We start from the raw sequence: 19,575 nt of genomic DNA, 5'->3' as shown, positions 1-19,575 counted from the left end.
TCTGAAATGTTTCTACCACACAGTCTGACATTCTAAATAAGGTTTTGATGTTTTTCCTTTTTTTTTTTTTTTTTTTTAAAAAGAGTGCAAAGCTTTAATTCCTATTAGAACACATGTTCATGTTCAGAAAGATCAAAGAGACTATGTTAGCTGCAGAGAAACAACCTAAATTTATGGGTTCTGCCTGGTTAATAAAATAAACATGGGCTTGGGTTACACTCTCAAAGTAGCAATAACCAGGTGAGACAAAGTAACCCTTTGTATACAATGACATTTACTGCAAATTTTAAAATAATAAGCAACTGACAGCAAGAATGTATTTATTCTTTGACTCTGAAAAATAACCATTTCATTCTGGAAGATAAGCTGCCATCAAGCTCTGATTAATGGACTCTCAAGCAATAAAAGAATCAAATAGCATGAGCTACAATATACATGAGCTAAAAATTATACCAGGAGTCTTTAATCAGTGAGCATGTACACCATATGATGCCACGTAAGGTAAAAGTTTGAGGCAGTCCCTAGGAGATTATTACTGAATATCAATTGTATCTTAAGAGGCAGTTTACTCTTGAGTGTGAGAGCAGAAAAACATACAGACTAGAGCACGTGAGTCGCCTCTGGGCTGCACACAGCAGCAGCAAGCAGCAAGAGAGAGAATTAAATATGCTCTTGGGCCTCCTGAACTGAGAATTCTTTTTTTCCCCAGTACTACTTATACGACTCTCATAAATCTGATTTATAGAGAGAACAGTTTCCAGATTATTCTGGTCTTCCATTCCCTTGCTCAACTCTGCTACAAGATAATAAGAGAAATGCAGAAGGACCAACAACGGCCTTAACTGTTCTTCACATCATCATCAGTTCCTATTAAATACCATTTAAACATTGAACATAATAAGGAAGCAGTTGTTACCTGCACCTGCTCTATAGCATAGGAAGAATGTGATGGATGGCATTAAGGCAGAGACAGCTAATGCATGCTGTAATGGATGCTGTAATGACACAAGCCATTGCCACAGCCAGAGCTACAAAACCCTTCCTTATAGTCACTCATCAATTCGCCACCTTCCAGTTTTTAATGATAGCTGCAAGCTTCCTGTACTTTCTTGTTTTTGACTTTCCAGGCCTTGGTTATTCCTATCTGAGTAAGTTTGCCATCACAGCTTCTTGCAATCTGCTTTAGGTCCTACAGCAGTGAAAGCACAGTGTTTTCCTCTTCTTATTAATGATGAGGGGGCAATGCAGGGAGAGGAACTAGGCTTCAGTTTTATCATTAAGTGAGACACTCAGACAAGGAATCGGAAGAAAGCACAGATCTGTCAGACATATTTCATGGAATATGTGCCAGAGATGTGTCATGCCTGACAAAAGTAAACGCTTATGAGAACAACTCAGTTCTATGGAATAACTGAAATTTTTGAGATCCTTCACTACAGCCAGAGATTGGAGAGGTTAAACAAAAATAAAAAACTGGTTAGCTTCCATTCCATTTAAAAATAGCAGGTTGCTTGCACAAAAATAAAAGAGTAGAACTGAGTATAAATATAAATCAAATGCAGATTGGATTTTGACCTGGAGCTGCTCCTGATTTATACGTGGGATAACCACAGTAAACCCCATAAGCAGATGGTATCCTGGTGTTTATCGAGCATAAGCAAGAGTTTCCAACCTTCCTTATAATCCACAAGGAAGAGCTTTGAATCCAGTAGTTTTGCGGGCAGGAATTCAATTCTCATGGGGTATTTGCATTCAATGACTTGAATGATCTCTCTCTCCTCCCCGTGCTACAGTGATGCTCTGTACAAAATCAGTGTCTGAAATCCAGAACCTTTTTTGGTTGTTTCTGTAACACGCCTACTTCACTCACTTTGTGAGCTCCTCTCTGGGAGCTGTAGAAATAAGCAGTGTGAAAGCAGCTGCAGCCAGAGGCCTATTTCACAGTATAGCAGCAGTGCATAATCCAGCTGGCCACTCTTGGTCAGACTCATAATCAGCTTTGAACAGGAACTGCTCAAGAATGAAGAATCAACAAAATCTTTACCACTTCCACTAATTTAGTTCATCTGTGGGCCTCACTGGGATCTCTCAACTCCTTCTTGCCATCTGTCAATCTCCTCCCTTGATAAAGATGCTACATATTCCAGCACTGTCCCAAACAGGGAAAAAAATGAGGCAATGCTTTAAATTGCTTTAAATTGCTTCAGTGTTTGAGATACTTTACTGTGATCATTTAAAATCAAAGCATGATATGCATTATCCTATACTCAGCTTCCTCCCACTTGCTTCCAATCCCATATGCTTCTGTTAATTTGATTTGTTAAAGATAATAAGAGAAGCTAGGCCAACCACAAATAATTGTACTAAGCCAGGGTAATGCAACTGCTGTCAGTGTGCTTCAGCTCTAGCTCAGTAAACATCAGCCTAGGAAACAAAACCATGACTGTATCTGGAATGACCCACGTTCAGTGACACATCTGCATACTGAAACATTGCTTTCTGACATAATCTAACTCAACTGCATCTACAACATCACTTACCACCAAGTTAGACAGGACACAGGAGCTTCCCTGCAAAGAGAAGTTAATGAGGAGGAGAAATAGCCCTAGGTACAGCCCAGAAGTCCAGCTGTACTACATCTCTTTCAGCAATGTGGAGTTACTCTACAAGTTGGTCAGTTGAGATGGAAGGACAGCTGGGTATAATAAAGTGATGTCATATTCAAGGGATGTTGCAGATGAATCATTTATTGCCTAACAGCAGACGAATAGTGCGGGCAATTTTCTACTAGTACGTTCATTCTCAATTACGTGCTTGCTCAGCAGTATGGGCTCCCTGTATTCACAGAGCAGCCATATGGGCGCTGTATTCCCAGCTGCACTTGCCAGAATGTTCTGTTTGTGTTGTGTCAGGTTACGCAGCTCCCATCACTGGATAAAAGCAACGCCTCGTGCAAACGGTGGCATCCGTATTTGGAGGAGCAGATCTCACGTATTTATGTTTGCACTGCTCACAATTTGAAATTTCATTGAAAAAATAAACCCCACCTCAGAGAAAAGGTTAGCACTGCTACTGCTGATATTTTTGTGGACTTTACATAAGTGTACAGATATTTCTGTTCTGAATGAAAAAATTAAACATTTTTATGTGCAGAAATATACAGTTTATCCAAAGAATACATGTTTGGATAAGAAAAATTTATTCAACGTTCTTTGCCAGAAGTAAAATCTTTTGCCTCCCCCAAAAATTCAAAACCAGAAATGCTAATGTGAATGCAGGGTCTGTAGTCATTAGTCACCTCAGCAGTTCCCCCTGCAGTAAGTCACTGCAGCTACTCACAAAGCCTGCAGGACCAGACTCACCATGTCAAATTGAAAATAATACCACCAGAGAAGTTTATCAACCATATATTGTTTTAGGAGCTGGGCTAAGGGGAGTGATTCATTCCTCTAATAAGAGCAGTATTGCAATATGTCCTGTCTCTGCCAGAGACTTGGTTCTATTAGATTAAGAACACAAAAAGAGAAGGATTCATGAGAGCGAGAAACCGCAGATAAAACAGACATGACTTGGAATTACTAAGGGAGCTCTGAGAACGTTCTAGATAGATGGGCTGTCTTGAAATAAAAAGATCACTCCTCAAGTACAAAGGGAGAGTATAAGTGAGTACTTTCTATCTGACATCACCAATAGCCCATTAAATTCCTATTAAGCAAAATAGGACCAAATATTAGTGCTCACACTGAGTGGTACCACAGGAAGGGTCAATGTGCTCAGACACAAGCTGACTTCTATAGCTAAACTTTTAAAAATCTACCAAAAAACTCTGCTCAACTGTCTTATTTTCTTTCCCTTCCCATTAGCCAAGTTGTTAACCTGCTGTCCCAGTTTCATAAGATCTAACAGCACACACACACAGCCTCTCTTCTTTTCCTCTGAATTTGCTGGGAAGTTTGTCACCAAATCCAGTTCCAGGATTATTCGATACCAAACTGAAAACCACAACCGAGCAGCAGATGGAAGAACTCACGTCCCAGGTTCACCCCATCATCTCATCAGGATGGCAACAAAGTGGATTCTTCCCTTAATTCTGTAGCGGGAGGTTGGAGCTAGATGATCCTAAAGGACCCTTTCAACCAAAACCATTCTGCAATTTTCTGTGATTCTTTTATCATTCCAAATAAGCTAGAAGTACCAGGACATTATCTGCCAGTACTTTCTGTTCATTTCCAAAGGTGTTTGTTTCCTGCAATTGTGATTTAAACTAAACTGCAATATTGGCATCTTTCAAAGACAGAATTTGCAAAAAATCTGATCAAACAAGGCTGCTAAAAGCCAGCAGGATTACGCACACTGCTTGAGCACGTTACCAACACAGATAGTAAAAAAGCTGTACAAATGAGAAACATGACTGGAATTTTGTGAGCACTGAGAAAGCTTAGTTGTGGCACAGTGGTCATAGGATCTGCTCCTCAGCCGCATCCCATTCCCCCACATTTAACACTACAGGATCACTTTTCAGCAAATTCAGTCTTTCCTTTTGGCACATAATGTTTTGTAAAAGCTCAGCACATTTCTTGGCTGTCTTAATTGCTCATAACGATTCTCAGCCAACAGTCAAGTGCTTCTGAAAAACTATTAAAAAAAAGAAAGAAAAAAAACCAAAGCTACTACATGCTAATTCTCCAGTCTGGCTTAATATTTCCAGTCAGTTTTCCCAATGTCGGGTGTTAGCCAATGAGAATATACGCTGGCTTGAAGCCATCACCTTAAGTGTATCATGACTGCAAGACACCACGTAGCACATCCCAAAGGGAAAGAGCTGGGAAAACATGGATGTTTTCTGAAATCTATGTAGAATGTACTTGCACTTCTAAAAGCATGCATTTATTTCACAGAACATTCAATAGAGCAAAAAATTCGTTAGTTTTAGTTTCTGTAGGAAACAAATTATTTCTCTGTTCAACAGGGAGATAGGCAGATATAAAAACATAAACATGCCAGATTTCAAAGCTACTCTTGGTATACATAGCTTGCATCTCCAGTAATTTGTTGCATCCACAAAATTCTGTTTTACTCATACATAGCTAATGGGAGGGGGAAACTTTCCAAAGAAAGTCAAAGACACAAAGAAGAATGAGTGCACTGCCACAGCGGTTTACTTCTCAGATGACCTCTGGCCAACAAGATTTCTGAAACTTCCACAACAACCAAAGGCACTTTGAACACCCATGTTGCTTCTGATGTTGTTCACAGGCTTACATACTCATAGCGTTTGTGCGTGTTTGGTTTTTTTAAGTTACAGTATATGTTTGCCTAAATTTTAACTGATCTGAAACTTCTTTCATCCATTTAATTGGATGAGTCTTCTGCATCATCTCTCTCTCCATACTGTGTGTCCCATGTCAGGGAATGAATAAAATGGGAGCCATAGAAATGGCTTTTTTCTGTTTGTAAACTGGAATGTCAAGTGACTAAATACTCACTTGTTCACATCATTTACTAAGGTACACATTTCTTTCAGGCTTTCATTATTTTATATGTTATCATTAATTGTCACAGTTAGCAGACTGATTTCATTGATCACCTGAATATTTAACACTGTGTCATGACCACCACCTGGCCACTTCCAAATATTGGTCACCTCCTAACTTCAGGAGGGTCCGAGTCAATGGTCAGGACTGAAAAACCCTCTAATCAGGTGCTCCAGATGGATGATTATCTTCAGATTCGTTGTGAAGATCACTATATTTCTTACCTTCATTTTGCAGTCTCACTAAAATCTATCTTTAGGAGATACAAGAACAGCTTAGATGGAAAAAAAGTAAATATAGTCTTGTAAAGATACTGAAACAATCAACAGAGACAGATGGCTTCCAACATTCGGGCTGAAAGCTTGCATCCCTACACAGCACTGCTGTAGTACTGATTGGGACCAGAAATCTTGCAAGTTTTGAGGGTTTTTTTTGTTTTGTTTTGGTGGGTTTTTTTAACTGTAAGGTAGAAACAAACAATATAATTGTCACATACATTCTCCAAGTGGGACAGACTCTGTTAATCCTTTGCATAATTTCTTCTCTTTCCCAGTACAAGCTTTGTTTCCAAAGCTCTGCTGCCTTAGGCAAACAGACAGATTTCCAGCTGTGAAAACTCATTTTTATCTCCTTAAAGAACACATGTTAGTGTAAATTTATCAAATATGTAGGCTAAACACAGTTACTCTTTACTTAGATAGTGTTAAAACATACACAGTTTAGAAAAGACAGATAAACAACATACTTATGTCTCTTTCTGCCTCAGTATCTTCACCCCCTTTTTCACACAGAAATGCCCCAAGAGAAGACTTGGAGTTAACAGAATCCAGCAAGATTCCTTTTTCTCTGACCCATAACTCTGTTCACTCCTCTGCCCCACATCTGTGCCTTGGGATGCAGACTCATCCTGCAAGCTAAAGGATGCCCTGTTCTGCAAAAGTATGCTCCCCTGCTTCACTCCTGCCCAGAACTTCCTCTGAAAAACCCTGGAGCCTTTTCATGCCTGGTAACAATGCCCGAATCCTTTGTTCTGCTTGAGAGTGACATTTTTGAGTTTCAGCATTCTTCCCTGTGTGGTTCAGCACAGTTCTTTCAGCTTCAATCACTTCATGATATAAAGGGTCTTTCCAGAAATAAGTGACCATTGTGCAAGGTACATCATAGATTCCAGCAGGATATTTCCCAAGCAGGGAAATGATTGCTCAGTGAATCCCCCAGAGTCAGTTAATTAACAGCTCCAGAAATTGGTCTGTTAAATGGTCTATCCCTTAAAGCATGATTTTATACAATGGATCAGTCGCAGGCTGTCTCAGCACTTGGAAAAATCTTCAGCTTTAGCATCTGTCTGACCACACTTTGTGCATCCCTGTTCCTCACTGGCACATTCTCCCTGTCTCTGCCGTGCAGAAATTCACCTGAACCAAAGCAGCCCGACCAGCGAGCTCCCCAGCTACACCGAGAATGGCAGTGATGCCAGTTTACTTGTTTCTCCCCTTCTGGTGGCTGGAGTAGTGATCGGACTTGTGCTGTTTCTGTCCTGTGTCACCATCATTGTTGGCAGCCTGCGGAAGGACGGACGGCTGAGACACCCACACCAGAGGAGAGACACTGCCTACGGTAAGAAGCTAGGTAAAGTGAAACAGTTCTTGGCACTATTAATATCTGCTGCTAAGGGCAACAAAGAGTTTGGATGCTGTGCAAAGGATATAAAAACAAAATGAGTAAAAAATTATGAGGCGTTGATAAGAGGCAGCTTTGCGGTTCAGCAGCATCTTCACGAAGTACAAGCCCCACAGCTGGGGGCTGACACAAACAAGGCCTACAGCATCTCTTCAACGGAGCGTTTTCCCTGACAAATGCACGAGTCACCAGACTACTGATAATTTATTTTCATATCCCCTTGCAGCCCTTGTGTATAATACATGTTGTGATTTCTTCTTGTTGGACAGCCAGGAATCTTTGACTTCTCCACTGTGCCCTAAGCTACAACTGACTTGACAATTAACTCTTTTCTTAGCACAGAAGTTAAAACTGGATGTAAAGAAAATAGGTCATCAAAATGCCATTACACAGACAACATCATTAAAGACACTGGTTTACTATCCTTTTTTTTTTTCCCCCTGTGCTTTAAAAGGACTTGGAAGTACGAAGGTGTAGTTCTAAAATCACATTTTTGGCCAATTTGGCACTTGCTGATCAGAAGTCAAAAGCCACTTGGTCAAGAAAATTACACACTTTGATTCTTCATATATTTAAGAGAAAAACAATTACAAAAAGTTATTTTTTAAGTATCCAGCTAGTAAAAAAATGAAACAGTAAATAGATTCTGAAGTGCTATATAAACTTCACTTCCTTTGAAGTCCCTGGAGTCAGGCCAAGGCATAAAGGACAATTTTCAAACTGTTTCTTACAGATAACAATACTAAAAAAATGGGGGAAAGAAGCATCAAGCATGGTGACATTTTCAGAGAAATTCAAAAGAATCATCTTAAACTGAATTGTGTCAGTCTGCCTAAAGTGAAAATTGTACATTAGCAGAAGCCTTCTTGCTATCTCAGCATGTGTCCCCCAGACAGAAAGAGATCGGCAGGAGTCACAGTGAAACTGGCTGCCTTCAGTGCTGAGCAGAAGGAAAGCACAGCACCTGATAGACTCCATTAGTGCTGGTAGAATTCCTCACAGATTGCAGAGATTGGCAGAGGTGAGCATTACCAGCAGGATGGACACACAGCTTGAGAGCTGCACAAGTGAGTCCTGCCCTTTACTCTCTGTTCAGGGAAACGCGGCTTTGATGTCGCCTTAAAAGCTGGCCCCTGCCTCCAGGAACCATTTTAAAGCACTGAGTGAAAAGGAAGGACCACTTCATATGGAAGAATAGGAAAGTCCAGGGAGTTGCTGCATTTCCACAATTCAGGACATTCTTAAGGAACTTTCAACCAGAATGTCGAGAGCTAGCTATCACCAAAGATACAAAATAGCATCAACTCCTGGGTATTTCTAGAGCTGTGAAACTTGTGTGAAAGCATTAGGGAACTCCTGGAACAGCTAGCAGAATTTTTTTTTTTCTAGTATTTTCCCATTTTTCTTCTTTTTCTGTGAGCTTTTCTAAGCAGCACAGCTTATTCTGAACACACACACACACACACAGTCACACCAAAGCCTGCTTTTAAAAACCTTTGCAGAACTGGCAAGGTTTTGATGCACGCATTTCCTGGGTGCATCAGCAGTCCTGCTTGTGCTTTGAAGTTGTATGCAGCACGACTTACACATTTTCAGCCTTTGAGGCAGAAGAGCTTTAGCCACTTGCACTTTGTACAACAGCACTAAATATATAGTCCTTGTGCAAACACCGCAGCTCATTCACACTGACACGGCTGGCTCATAAAACAACAGAAATGCCCTGTCAGATCTGATTGCTCTAAGTAACAGCCATTCTGCCTCAGATAGGTTTTGTTTTCTGATGTATGGCAGCATTATAAACAGTAGTATTGTCTCAGTGAGAAAGAAGAGCAAACAGTAACTGCTTGTTTTCCAGCTCCAGACAGCTTCTCTTACGGCGGCTCTTTTGGAGAGCTGAGATCCACCTGCCTGGAGGAATTTCCCCCAGCTTTTGATTTTGGTTCCTATCTGGATACACTTTCTCAGGTCAACATCATGTATCCCGATTCACCTCCACGGTAAGCACTTCTTGAAGATTCTAAATGTTATAGTCCTGTACATGCAAAGCCTACTAAAGAGGAAAATTAAATTGCTAGACCAACATCCACTCCAAAAACACAGGTCAAAAGACTCTGCCTACAAACACTTTGTTTAGTTTAAGCTCTAGTTTTCCAATGTAGAATGTCTTTGCTAAGTAAAAGCACCTGTACAGGCATTTATCATCTACTGATAATCATATTCCTATCAATAACTTTGATGGCATATGAATGAAATACACTAGTCATCTATGAAAATCTTTTTTTGGAAGAAATTACTAAGTTTCACTTTTGGAGGGAATTTTTTTTCCAAGAAGAAATCCCTACCTTTGGTTTTCTACTGTTCTGTTACTGGCTGAGGAAATGAGCTGTGCCTCAGTGGGTGCCCATCAGAGTCCTGCCCAACAGTGTTTTATTGTCATTAGATTAAAAGAGACTTCAGATTTATAATGCCTTGGAACCATAACAGACTTGAACAAATTAAACCATTTAGCCAAGTTTCCAATTAAAGCACATTTGTTACTGTAGTTGCAAGGAATTTTCCTCTCACCAGCTTTATTTCACTATTTGCAAGGATTCTAAAGCCCTTCAATTTTTCTTCTCTTTCAAATACCACGAGCAACTCCCCACTCTTTAATGCTTGCAGAAATTATTATGAAATAAGCAAACAATATAAAACTGACTTTATGGTTTTTACCACTGTTGTTCACGCATGTTAAAGGTATGACAGCATAAAACAGTCAGTCAGCTCACAGCAGGTCCCACCCAGTGTGTTTGGAAAACATCTGGGTACGTCATTAGTAAGTCAGAAATCAAAAAAGTCATTATGGACATATATTCATTACAATACCAAAAATAAAATGTTTCAATATACCCAGAATTCAGATATTAACATATGTTGAGGCATCACAGATTACATTTACACAAATTAGTATGTAATACAATCTCCATCACCCCTCTTACCTGCCTGTCACTTACAACTGCAAAGCTAACAGATGTTATTTGACAATCTAAGTAGCCTGATATGCCACACAAAAATAACAGCTTTTAGTAAACTGTTTTTGCAGGTATTTAAATTCCCATGTTACACTTGCTACTGACCTTACAACTGTTCTGAACAAGCAGCAAAAAAGAAACCACTCTAAATCTTTCCATATTTTCAAGCAAGCCTCACTTTTCTATTATCTTGCTGTCATTATTCTATCAGAAAGCACAACTGAAGAAAACATACTGTTCTGGCACACCTAGTAACCACGCTTTACCTCTCAGTCTGGGACTGTTTATTCTGTATGAGTATCTGCAAAGAAGGACAGCTGCCAGTATGGCTATTTAGACTGAACCTGCACTGTGCAGCTGTAATGGCAGGACTTTGTAGTGTCTAGTTACCTGCAGTAACAGCAGTGCCACAACTGACTCGTTTCAAAGAGAGGTACTCGTTTCAAAGAGCAGTTTCTTCCATAGCTGTATGACAGACTTCATTAGAGGATACAACAACTGCCCACGAGTGACAAATTTGTTCTTCAGACCATTTGTATACTCTCTGTGTGCCTCATGCACCATGAGTTGATGCATGAAGGAATTCAGTTACTTCCTCCAAAGAACAGGAGAAAGAGCATTAAACAGAGCAGGCTCCAAGCTTTCTACAGAAAAGTGCCTTACAAGCAGCAAAGAATGGGTGATTAACATTTGTTTTCTTCTTTGACTGTGTTTTAAGTTAAGCCATGCCCTTTTCTGACTGCCTGTATACATAAGCAGTAGGGAGAACAGTGGAGAAACCTCTTCCTGTTCTTGCTTTAAGATGGTACGAAAAGCAGTTGCGTACTTTCCTAAGTGTTTCTGGATTTTCCAGACCCGTAAAAGCATGCAGCAAGGCATCAGGTGAGGAGTACATCAGACAGGCCTTAATAAGAGCTCTTGTGAAGCAGCTCCGCAGTGTGAACACACGATCACTGTTTTTTCTATTCTGGGCATGTTCTACAAGCAACCTTTTATGTATTATAAAGTCACACTAGATAATAGATGGGCTTTTAGAGATGATGTAAATATTTTAGCAGAAGCCTCACATTGTGAAAAGTTGTTCCGAGTCTGGCATCTAAACTTGTAGAACTTCATATAAACCCACTCACAAACTACACTGGGATTTGGACCCGCACCCACAAGCCTTTACTAATAAAAGTAAATGAGCTGACATCTAGGCAACAACTTGAGCAGGCACTTGGCCAGATTTCTCAGGATAAGCATTCAGTACATACCTCCTTAGCACACAGGTCTCAAAAAACTATACTAGAAGTTACTTCCATTTCCAATCTGAAAGCTGCCCAAAACTGGATTTTCTGTCTTTGTGGAGTTTTCTGTTTGGAAACACATACGTGGATGCATGTACAGGATGGCACTACATGATCTCTGCTTTCGTGCGAGTTCTCCTCTGTAACAAGGCTGGCAGAAGCTGCCCTGTCTCTTTCCTTGCCCTACAAAACTATTCTGTGCCTGAGGGACATACAGGTGCTCAGGGTGCTGCCTCCTCAAGATTCACCTGGAAGCCAAAGGAAAACCCAGGGGCCCACACTGATTACATACACAAGCAATCGTTGCTCATCCCACTACTCTGCAGTTCTCCATAACGTATCAAAAGTAAGGATTTTTATTATTAATGCTTTTTGTTACTGCTATGAAAGTTACACATTTAGAAAAAATGTACTTTTGGGGTAATTAATGACTCTCTAATGAATTTCAAAACTCTATAAGCATCTGTCAGGTTGATTTTACATGAGGATAGAAGGAAAAACAAAATACAGTGGGTATGATCTGTCTATTTCCAAGATATTAAGGGTCTCCAACAGCTTGAGGTGTTATTTTAATAAACAAATACATTTCAGCTGTTACTTTAAGAACTAAAGTGAATAACTGAGACAAAGTAACATGAAATGATTTGGTATTGTATGAAAATAATGTTCAACAAATCACTAATCATGCAGAATTTAGAATATAGTTGGTAAATGGACCTGTATACCAAATGGAAAACATTAAAATGAAAAATAAACCTAAGAAAATACGATGCCTCTTGAGATATGCTACTGTAAGAGCAGTTCAGCCAGCAAGGGTATATGTTACACATAGTTTCTTTCTTAGGCAAAAACATCACATAAATATCCTTTGTGGTGTTTCAGCATAGCTCAAACCTATCAGTGCATGTATTTTCCAGGAAAGGATTAGTGGTTACCATCATTAAAAGGCAGCAGGTCATCAGTAAAACTGAAACAATGCAGGAGCAGTTCTAGTGGAGTTGCAGCGTGTAACAGACGAAGTAAACAAAAAGACATCTATCTCACACAGAAGGATGTTTCATTCCCCAGATTTGCCTTTTATTCATTTGCTCCTGTCTGTGACTTAAGAAACTCTCTAAGTAGAACCTTCTTCTTTCCCCAGAGAGTAGGTCATAATTTATGAATGACAGCAGTTAAATAAGATCCTTAGTGTTTCCTTAGCAACAAAGCTATTCTAATGCTTATTGGAAGGAGACCAAACAAATTCATGAAGTTATTTTCAGTCCCCCCAAACAATTCAACAAAGTCAGCTTGAAGACCTGTGGTATTCGGATAACATTCTTTTCTTTGCAGGTCACATTTACATTCAGCATGATGGAGTTAATAGGCATCACAGTCCTCCTTCCCTTTCCTGGCATCGTTACCACTTCAAAACTCCATAATGTAATCTGTGATGACAGTGAAGTCATTTTGACAAGAAACAAGGCAAAGAAATGTAGACAGCAGCACATCCCAGTGTCAGTAACCTTCTCATGTCTGCCTGTAAGGCACCCTGAACCTTAAGGTATTGCAACTGGGTAAAACAAATGGCTTGAAGTGAATTCACCACAAGTACTAGATGTAACCAAGGAGGGCTTTCTAAGAGTTAATAAAGAGACAAATGATATTCAAGAGAAGCAGTGTAACACGTTCCTGTGGTCCATTACTAAGTTAAGGTAACAAAGTACTTTCTGAAAGCACTTGCTTTTTTTGTCTGAAGGGATTTTCTTTGAGATTGCTGTACGAACATCAAACACCAGGTTTGTTTTTATGTAAACAACATCTCAGAACTCAATCTCTCAGATAAAATGACTATCAGTGTATTTTGTGCAAGACGCTAGCAAGCATTTTTGGTTTCACACCAAAATCATGCAACAGAAAATGCAAGAGCAAAGAGCTTGCATGATTTCATGTGAAACAAGAAAGAAAAAGAGTGAGAGCATGAAGCAGGGCAGAGAACACTTCCCTTTAGCATTATGGATGCTGAAGCCACAGCTTTATGCAAGTCCAAGCTTCACAGCTATCAACATCTCAGCTGAAATCAACAAAACCAGATACTATACTTAAGTGACTTGCACATAACAGTATAAATTTAACATGAGGAATGATCATTACTGATTGCTGCCGATGCAGTGGTTCTTTACAGTGGCAGCCCTCATTACACAGCATGTGTTCCTCTTCCCCCCCCTAGTACTGGAGTCCATACTAGCTAATAAAAGGCAGCTCATTTATTTTGTCCCAGACTGCTCTGTTTGCAAGCAAAAATAAAGAAAGCTCAAAGCTATGTCAAAAGGTGAGCACACTGCAGAGCAACTCAGCAGCACCTCTTAGTTCTTGATGCACACCTTGCTGCAGAAAAAGGCAGGATCTATTCACTTCTTCTCCAGTGTGAAACTTTGCAACTACAGGTGCAACACTTTGAAGAGAATATGGAAAACTAAGTATCCAGACCATAAACTGCTAATGCAATATAAGAGTTTATCTTAAAAACAAGCAATCTTAATGATTTGTAGTTGCCTCCTTGGCCATACAGTACTGCCATGAACAAGCTAAAAAGTTCTTCAACTGAAAGGAGATTATTTTTATCCATCCTATGCAGGAAGAAAACATTACTGTATACAATCATAGAATGTTTTGAGTTGGAAGAGTCCAACTCCCCTGCAGAGAGCAGGGACACCCACAGCTCCATCAGGTGCTCAGAGCCCGGTTCAGTCTGACCTTGAATGTCTCCAAGGATGAGATTTCATCACCTTTCTGGGCAACCTGTGCCTCACCACCCTTATTATTAAAAACTTTTTCCTTATATCCAATCTAAATCTCCTCTCTTTCAGTTGGAAAGAATTTCCCCTTGTCCTATCACAACAGAGTCTGCTCAAGAGTTTGTCCCCTTCCTTCTCAGAGCTCCCTTTAGCTACCGAAGTGCTGCTTGTCAGGTTTCCCCAGAGCCTTCTCTTGTCCATGCTGAACAGCCTGTTCCAGTTCTATCAGCCTGTTCTCATAGGAGAGGCATTCCACCCCTTGGATCATTTTTGTGTATATATTGATATTTGGAACAAAACACCAAAATGACAGGTTTTAAATACCATAATTTGCCACCCATGTGTCTTGGTGCATAAAGGTCTCCTTCACAAATGCCACTTCAATATTTGTCTCACCAAGCATTTTAGTTTTATAGAGCTAAGCTACAGACCATAAAAGATATCAAACTAAATCCAAGGGAAAGAAATGTGGATGATCAGGTAACAGCAGTGAGCAGAAGGCTCACACTGTGCCCGTTCTCCTTCAGGTCAGTGGCAGATTCTGGGCGCCAGGCCCAGAATCAGTAGACAGACAGGCTTCCTCCTTTTTGCAGCTCAGCAAAGGGATTCACAGTTTTCCACCTCAAAACTCACATCACTGCGGGCTTTCCAAAACCAGAACTCTTTTCTCTCTTCTGCTATGGTAACAGGACCCAGCAGGTGCTATTCACTAGCCTGATTAAATCAGTCAAAACCAGTGCAAAGATTTCAAATACATTCGCTAGGCTTTAGGTCAGCAAAATGTAAATTAAGTAAAGATGCGGTTCAGAGGGAGTAACCCTGCAAGGAGAGATTCTTCCTTTATTCTCAGTCTGTGATTGAAGTCTAAAATCTTGTACAAGAGCAGCAGGTTCACTTCGAAATGCAGTGGGCTTAGTAGAGACTGGACTTCAATCTCTTCCACGTGCTGTATAAAAACAACTCAACCTCACATCTGCTGAGGTTTGTTCCTGAAGCACCTAGCTGCCTTACTTAGGACCTTCAGAGCATATAGCCATGGTTTTAAATTCTTTCTGATGGAGAAATCAGGATATTCCAATCTAAATTTAAGACCACTGACCTGATGAATAAAAAGTAATATGAAGAAGGATAAAAATAAAACCACCTCTGGATATTTGAATTGTTTGTTGTATGAACACCTCTATGGTATTTGAGTTGTTTGTTAACCTTGTGCTAAGATACCATTTCCTTACTGGAAAATTTCTCTCCCCCCAAAACCACTTTTATCACCCAGCCACAGAACAGTAGCATCAAAGCCAACAGCAGCAGAAAGGAAACAGCTGAAGGAAAGGTTTGAGTGCAGCAGGAGCCAGGATTCTTCTAAGGCAGGGCCTCAGTGGCTGATTTCAAGAGGTTTGAGCTCTCTGTAACTGATATGGGCTGCCTTGCTGCAATTCACTTATAATCTACAAGCAGGGTTTATTAGCTTGGGTCTAGCCTGGCAGCAACGCAATTACAGGGGCAGAGTGACTGCTGCAGTCTACAGGGAGGACACGTGCTAAATATCCTATGTTTCAGGAAATATCTGAGATCCTAATAGCTAGCTCTGCAGTTACTGCAGTTGAGGAAATGGGTTCTTAATTTGTCTGGCTCCAGCAGAATTGTTTTTCAGGTCAGCTGACTGGGAGAAGAGTTGGGAGTTTTTGGTGGTAGAGGGGGTTTCTGTCCTTTTTTTTTCTTTCTTTCTTTTAAACAGGAACCATTCTTCCTTCCCTCAATCTAATTAAAAATGATCCTGAAACAATTAAACAAAGCAGTCATTAATAAAGCAAGTCCAGTGCTTAAGAACACAATGCTATGCCTCTTCCTCAAATTTGCCTGCATAGCCAGTGAGCTCAGAACCTTCTTTCAAACCACTACACCTGGGCTGGTTTGATAGTAGAAGTAGAGTCAGCTGTTTTCTGGGCAAATGGGTGATGCCAGGGCAGCCAGGTAGGAGACCACCAGGTAAGGGGCCAGAAGCAGAGCCCAGCTCAGCACCAGGCTGCCAGCCCAGCAGGCCGATCTGCCTATTTGTCTTCACACCAGGGCTGCAAGGCCTGAGTGCAGGTGGAGCAAGGAGGCAGCAGTCTGCCTTGGCTCTAGCTTAATGGCACAAAGCCTGGACAGAGCTGAGCTGGCTCTGTATGAAAATCCCACAGACCAGTCTTTCTTGCATTACTCCAGTTTAGGAGGAGCACAACGGGGGACTCTGCTGAGACTCAGAATGGCCAGCATGAGTCTGTCAAAATTATTTGTCACAGCTCTGCACCTCCACAAGGAATCCTGCTGTCTTGCAAGTACAGATCTGCAGCCCAGACAGCCCCCCTGTGGGTTTCAGACTGAGCACAGACTGAAGGATGTCCTAAAGATCTGTGAGTCAGAAAGGAAGGCAGGATTTGGTACAGTACTCCATCTAAAGATCTCCAAATCTTTTTTTCATAACTGTAAAAATGGCAACAATGCTTTTTCCCCACCCTTTCATAAGTTTGCCCATTAAAAAGAGCTGAGATGAGGGCTGAACCCTGCTGTGGGCCCAGCAGTGCAACATCAGGCACGGGTACAACTGAAACGCAGAGCCAGGCACAGTGCTGCAGCCACAGCTGTGATTCATACAGGGTCTGAGCTTCCCCAAGACCTCAGGGATTATCCTCAGGTGCCTGGAGATGTGCTTTTAAGCGTTAAGTTCCCGAGTGCCTTACATGGCAGGGTAAGCAAGGATGTGGGCTGAGGAACCACTAGACGATCCTTTTCTTCTCACTTCACCTGCCCCTGTTATGCTGACAATAATGCACTGTGGCATTTTTCACAGGAATCTAATGAAAAATTTGTTTTTCTTTCAGCTATGATGAATGCGTGGGGCCAGGAGCAACGCAAATATATATTCCCACAGATGATCCCCCCCCCTATTCCCTTACGGATCCCTGTCAAAGAAATGAAATATCTATAAACATCAGCCGGGAGGAGGAGGAAGCAGCAGCAGGGACTGCAGGGCAGGCAGCACACCATGCCACCAGGATGCAGGGCTGGCAGCAGCCCATCCCATCCATCTCTCTGTCGTCGCTCCCCACAGAGGCTGCTCCCCGGTACGAAGCTGTGATGTGTGAGCACAGCATCCCCATCCCGCTGGTGCCAGTGGAAGTACTGAAAAACTCTCCCTCTGACTATCAGACCGTTCTGAGCCAAATCCTTTGAATAAAAGGGGCTTTCTCCTTCCATCTTTCTGAAGAACTCAGACTGAGAAAAAGAACACATTTAAATGGAAGAATAAAACCTCTTAAAGTTTTACCTATTTTATATCTTTACTAAGGGATGTAATGGGATTGTTTTTTATTTTTTACAGTGAATTTTGAAAGTTTACCTAAACTTCCCTCTTTGTGCTTCAAAGTGTTCCATGGCGTCACGTAGCACAGGACAGCAGCACTGAGGAGCAGTGCTATGGCCTTCCTGAAGCATCTCAGATCTCACTGACATTGCCACTCAATGTATATATATGTATATATGTTATCTAGTCAAGCTTACTCCTCGATTTGATGATAATGTGCATGCTTTGGAACAGAAGGAAGGAGAAGAGCAGTTCTTGTCTTTGTAGGTGTCAGTAGTACATTTTATCCAGTGTCTTGGCAACAAAGCATTTTTTAAAAATTCTTTTTCTAAATATGTACTTCCACAGACAGAAACAGAACACAGCCTGCAAAACATGATTATCAGCACCCTACAGAAGCCAAATAAAAAAGAGGAATCTTTTGATACCCATGTTTTTCCCTCAGATACCCCAGCCAGTTCCAAAACCTGCTGTAAATCTCTCACAAAGTCAGGAACAAGCAGCAGGAGGGTAGCAGTAGCTGACCCAACACCAGCTGCTATGCCAAGGGCACTGCGCCCAGCTGTGAGGGCCCAGGGCTGCACACCCCTCACTTGGCACACCTGGAACCTTGAACTCCTTCCAGCATGCCTACACTGTCAGGAACTTCAGTTATGAGCCTGCAGGATTAAGAAAGGACCTCCAATAACTGAAGAAGAGTGAAGTAAATAGTAGATGCTGGCTTTGGCATGCACAGTAATGGAGAAACTCACTATGTACAGAAACTCCTCATATTAGACGTGACCCTCCTCGCTGACATTTTGCTATTCACATTAGCCCCAGGTCATAGGCTTGGACTCTCATGTGCTCATCTGATGAATGTGGGGAGGTGGGGATGAGTGCTCACGGAAGCAGCAGGAGGAAGCCACAGAAATGAGGTTCATGCTGCACGTTACATGCAGTCTCCACTTAAGGACCTCAACCAAGTTTTCCTCAGCACAGTTATCAGAGGTGCATCTGCACTAAATCTCTTAGAGATGTTCTCACTGAAAAAATGGGTAATTTTTACACTGATAAAATGGACTTCAGGTTATTACCCCCCCTAGAGATAAGTAGAAAGGAATATAAGCAAACATATTACCGTATTTAACAGCAAATATCGTTCAAAATATTAAAATTACATTTCAGTTTTCTGTAAATAGTAAAAAAATTGCAACAGTAATCATTACTCAACACTCCAAAGATCGATGCAAATATATAAGTTGGGAAATAATCATTTGGTCCTTACTGCTCTGTAAATCATACCATTACTGAGTCATAAGCACATGATGGAATCAGATAAGTATGCATTTTTTTCAAGCAGATAACAGTAAACATGTATTCTGCTAAAAAAAAAAAAAAATCTTTTGCAGATCTATGAAGTTCTCAATGTATTATACCCAAAACAACAAAAACTCACAATTTTGCATTGCAAAATAAGCTGGTGGACAATGCAGAATTTCGACTACATTCAGTACTTGTATCTTTAATGGACAGAGCTATTCTGTATGAAGTACCAGTGGAGACAGTTCTGTGGCACACAAGGTATCCTGCAATAAGACACAGAATGCTGCACTACCAATAGGGCCAGAAGAAAAAGCCAACACAGAAGTTCAGCAGCCAGCTTTATTGGCAGGAAGATAAGAAGTGAAGGGAAGCACAGGAAGAACAGGACATGCAACTGGGACAGACCAGAACTGTGGGCTGATGCTGGGGGCTGGAGAGGGAATCTAGCAAGTATCAGAAGGTAAATGGGATTTCAGTTTTTGAATGTGTGTCTTTCCTACCTGTACAGCAAAGCTGGGAGCTCTGCTGAAGATAAGCCATTCACAAGTGTCTGCTCTGTTATACAAACGCATCCAGTTTCTGTGTACTGTGGGCAGTGCTTCTGTCTGGCTGTTAACCTGACATGGATTTCAGGCC

General features: G+C 41.0%; 1 protein-coding gene across 2 annotated transcripts in view; it reads left to right on the top strand.

Annotated features, from left to right (window-relative positions):
* The window catches only part of LOC122161876 (protein BEAN1-like), a 37,134-nt gene extending 18,119 nt beyond the window's left edge, over positions 1-19,015 (top strand). Inside the window, exons 3-7 of one of the 2 annotated variants that reach the window (XM_042821613.1) lie at positions 6,942-7,151; positions 9,070-9,211; positions 11,722-11,860; positions 12,847-13,057; positions 17,153-17,238. In XM_042821613.1, the coding sequence (XP_042677547.1) occupies positions 6,942-7,151; positions 9,070-9,211; positions 11,722-11,860; positions 12,847-13,056 (701 nt within the window). In that variant the 3' untranslated portion in view covers position 13,057; positions 17,153-17,238. Of the gene's footprint in view, positions 1-6,941; positions 7,152-9,069; positions 9,212-11,721; positions 11,861-12,846; positions 13,058-17,152 lie in introns of both variants that reach the window. The other variant, XM_042821612.1, reaches the window with a different exon arrangement.
* Positions 19,016-19,575: the final 560 nt, after the last annotated feature.

The sequence above is a fragment of the Centrocercus urophasianus genome, unplaced genomic scaffold (assembly GCF_019232065.1).
Source record: "Centrocercus urophasianus isolate 14NV4802_14NV808 unplaced genomic scaffold, USGS_Curo_1.0 seq_2, whole genome shotgun sequence".
Classification (NCBI taxonomy): domain Eukaryota; kingdom Metazoa; phylum Chordata; class Aves; order Galliformes; family Phasianidae; genus Centrocercus; species Centrocercus urophasianus.
This window is presented reverse-complemented; position numbering and strand designations above follow the sequence as displayed.